This window comes from Varanus komodoensis, unplaced genomic scaffold (assembly GCF_004798865.1).
Source record: "Varanus komodoensis strain SLA01 unplaced genomic scaffold, ASM479886v1 scaffold17, whole genome shotgun sequence".
NCBI lineage: Eukaryota > Metazoa > Chordata > Lepidosauria > Squamata > Varanidae > Varanus > Varanus komodoensis.
In genome coordinates, this window is record NW_025335505.1 from 7,437,805 (window position 1) to 7,441,519 (window position 3,715).

A 3,715-nucleotide genomic window follows, 5' to 3' on the forward strand; every position below is an offset into this window, starting at 1 on the left:
TGTCAGGGCAGCACAACCCTCTGTGGGACTTCGGCATTCTTCCGCAAAGCCAAAGGGAGTTCATAACAGAGTGACTGACGTGTGCAAGAAAAAGAAGGAAACCGTCTCCCCAACTTATAGTACATTTAAAAGGTTTCTTTTCTGCACCAGTCTCTAGAGGCCCGAAATGATGCTGCTAATATTATACAATCTCAGCCAGAAAGCTCCCTGCCAACAGAATTGGGGGGGGCACACCGGGAGCCCCTGCTGGATCCCTCATTGCACTCAGGAATTGTGCTGCATCTGATGTTGCTTTGCCAAGCCATGTAGAAATCTGAAAGGCATCTCAGCAGCACCTCCTGCACCCACGCACCCTTCCTCTCTATTGGCTGATCAGTGGACTGAAGGTGGAGCGTGCCTCTGACTACTTTTCCCCTCCCAACACAGTAGCAGAAGTAGTGACAGGCAGGCAGGCTTTTCACAGAAGGATGAGTTGTATTTATGGGCTGAAATGCTTTTTCAGCTGAGCATTTTAGACTTTGCTGCTTTCCTCTTATAGATAATCACAGAAAAGTGTGTCTCAAAACTCCAGGCTGCATGAGAAGGAAAACGGATTCAGCTGTATCGTCCCAGTGGATGTAGGCAACTGTGGACTTGCATAGGCAAACACTGACTGCAAAAGTCTATGACTTGGAGTCCGGCTTCCTCCAGTTGTACAGCCACCACTGCCTGAGATGGTGTTAATCCTGTTAGCTCAACAGCTCAACAGCCAGTGACAACCCCAGCAAACCATTCCAAGAAGTGCAGTGACTAGGGAACCCGTGGGTCGAACTAGCAAGCAGCAAGCTGGCAAACAGCCACCTGCCTTCAGACCAGTGATTTGTAAGATGAATTTCACGCGCCAATATGGAGTTCATCAGCCTCTTAACGCCTGGAATCACAGCTCCCGACTACGTGGCAGCAGATCGGCAGGACAGGGCTACTCTTCAGAAGGGTGCTACGAGCAACTTTTCGTCTCTCCCGAAGTGTTTGTCACTCTAGGATTTGTCAGCTTACTAGAGAATGTCCTGGTGATCGTGGCCATCGCCAAGAATAAGAATTTGCACTCACCGATGTATTTCTTCATCTGCAGCTTGGCTGTGGCCGACTTGCTGGTGAGTGTCTCCAATGGGTCAGAGACCATTGTGATCACCCTGCTGAACAACACGGACGCCGACGCGCACAGCTTCACGGTCAGCATTGACAACATCATTGACTCTGTGATCTGCAGCTCCTTGCTCGCCTCCATATGCAGCCTGCTGTCCATAGCCGTAGACCGGTATGTCACGATCTTCTACGCTCTGCAGTACCACAACATCATGACGGTGAGGCGCGTCGGGATCATCATCGCCTGCATCTGGGCTGCCTGCACCATCTCGGGCATCTTGTTCATCATTTACTCTGACAGCAGCGTCGTCATCATCTGCCTCATCACGATGTTCTTCACCATGCTGGTTCTCATGGCCTCCCTCTACGTCCACATGTTCATGCTGGCCCGGCTGCACATCAAAAAGATTGCCATCCTCCCCAGCACTGGCTCAATTCGCCAGGGGGCCAACATGAAAGGAGCCATCACTCTGACCATCTTGATTGGGGTGTTTGTGGTGTGCTGGGCCCCACTCTTCCTCCACTTGCTTTTCTACATCTCCTGCCCTCACAATCCATACTGCATCTGCTTCATGTCCCATTTCCACTTGTACCTCATCCTTATCATGTGCAATTCGATTATTGACCCCCTCATTTATGCATTCCGGAGTCAAGAGCTGAGGAAAACCTTCAAGGAGATCATGTGCTGCTGCAGCCTGAGACAGCTCTGCTTTTTCTCTGGCAAATACTGAATGGACACAGATAAGCGACTTGCATTTAAACACTTGCTGCTGAAATGGATCTTTCATCCAGTGCTGCTGAAAGCCTGTGCTACATTCACCACAAGGAATCTTGTTCTTCAGTAATTGTATTTTTCCTCCTTCTCCAGTGATTATTTAAATGTTGAAGCGTTGGGGATGAGTAGGTATGCCCCAACAGGCTGTGATTAAAAGGAAATGTCTGTGTGTTTTCCAGATTGTAGATGCCAGTAAAATGATGCTGTGGTTTAGGAAGAAAATGATTGCCTTCATATAAGGATATGTGCGAGTCTCTTAGCATTGCTCCAGGGGGGTTGCAATCCCATGGTCTCCTGACTGCCTCCTCTGGGAAGCCGTAGGATTCTTCCCGAGTCCCAGCACCGAGTTTCTGTGATCTCAGAGGTGGGACTCTGAAGGTTAAGCTCTAATCCTCTCCCTTCACATCTGGTGTAAAAAAAGCATCGTGCCAGCTGCTGCTCCCCTCGCCCCCACCCAGGGTTGCAGCTGGGCCTTTGTGGGAGCACTGGAGCTGAGGACTGAGCATGGATTTTGATCTGTGCCCAGACTGCCTCCTGCTCTTTCCCTCTCTGTCGTAGGGTTCACAAAACCAAGCTGAAAACAGCTTAGGGGAAATGCAGGGTGAAAGGCACAGGTTGGTGGAGATTGTAGCTGCCATTGGATGCTTGACTGCCAATGCATTTGGAGGCTGAAGTGCACCTGCCTTGGAGGAAACAGGAGTTGCCCCAAGACCGCACAATCCTAGAGCAGTAGAGTTGGAAGGGGCTGTGAAGGCCATCGGGTCCAACCTGCTGCTGTTGCAGGACAAAGACGCTTATGTTCAAAAGCAGAAGCTGTTGTGGGTGTTTCTGTTTTCCTTGAAGATACACAATGGAGTTAAACAAAAATACCTGTGGGCAGTATTAGAAGGTTCTGCTTGTCTTCACATTGATTTCAGATGTATCTTAAAGAGGCAGGACTATTCATATTTTATCAAGACACCTGGTGGTAAACTTAGAAATATGATTGCTCAATGATAGTCATTAAATGTATTTGATGAATTGAAGGTTATGCTATAAACAGGATACCAAATAACTCAGTGTCATTCAGTCTTTTCATGCCAAACTATTTGATTGTACATGGCATTTTGAATTCCTAAAAGATGAAGCGTAGCCACCAGAAAGGTCAATCAAGCAGTCCCACTGGAGAGAATGGCTCCTATTAATTCCAGGAGCTGTTCCAGAATTCCTCAATGGATTGTGTACAGTATTTGTCTATTTATTATTACTCCCGCATCTTAGGTGTTTCAGGCAAGTCCAGGGTAGCTACTAAAAGACAATTGTAAAACATACACATTTCTTAAGAGCAATTCTAGAAACCCATGTATGTTGCTGCTGCTACAAATAACAAAACCAAAGCAACAGAACAGTAACAGGACCTTATGAAAAGAAGCTCTTTATCCCAATTCCAAGTGCCCTGCAGGATACAAGATCTTCACCTGCCTTCTAAAAGCAAGACTTTTACAAATATTTCCTTGAAGAAGTCACCAGAAGCAGGGCTTTTTCTATGTTGGCCCAACTTCTCTGGAGAACCCTCCCTAATGAAAAATGGTCACTTCTGTGTGGACTCCTTCAAGGAAGTCCTAAAGACCTTTTTATGCCAACTGGTTTTGGGATCACTTCTGCTACAGTAACTATTTCATCTGTCATCATCCTGTTAAAGTACTTTCATCAGCTGCTGAGCTTTTTAACCTGATTTTGGAAAATTCAGACATCCTAGATGCAAAGAGGAGAGCTGAACAACATGTAAATATATAATGATAAGGCTGGGGAAAGAAGAAGGGAAAAAAACAAAAG

General features: G+C 46.9%; 1 protein-coding gene across 1 annotated transcript; it reads left to right on the forward strand.

Moving 5' to 3' along the window:
* Positions 1-866: 866 nt before the first annotated feature.
* On the forward strand, positions 867-1,856 carry MC4R (melanocortin 4 receptor). The gene has a single exon (XM_044426461.1). It carries the CDS (start codon positions 867-869, stop codon positions 1,854-1,856), a length of 990 nt encoding a protein of 329 aa, XP_044282396.1.
* Positions 1,857-3,715: the final 1,859 nt, after the last annotated feature.

Bases quoted from the DNA above. Each gene is read 5' to 3' on its own strand.
- MC4R (XM_044426461.1), top strand. From the start codon at position 867: ATGAATTTCACGCGCCAATATGGAGTTCATCAGCCTCTTAACGCCTGG.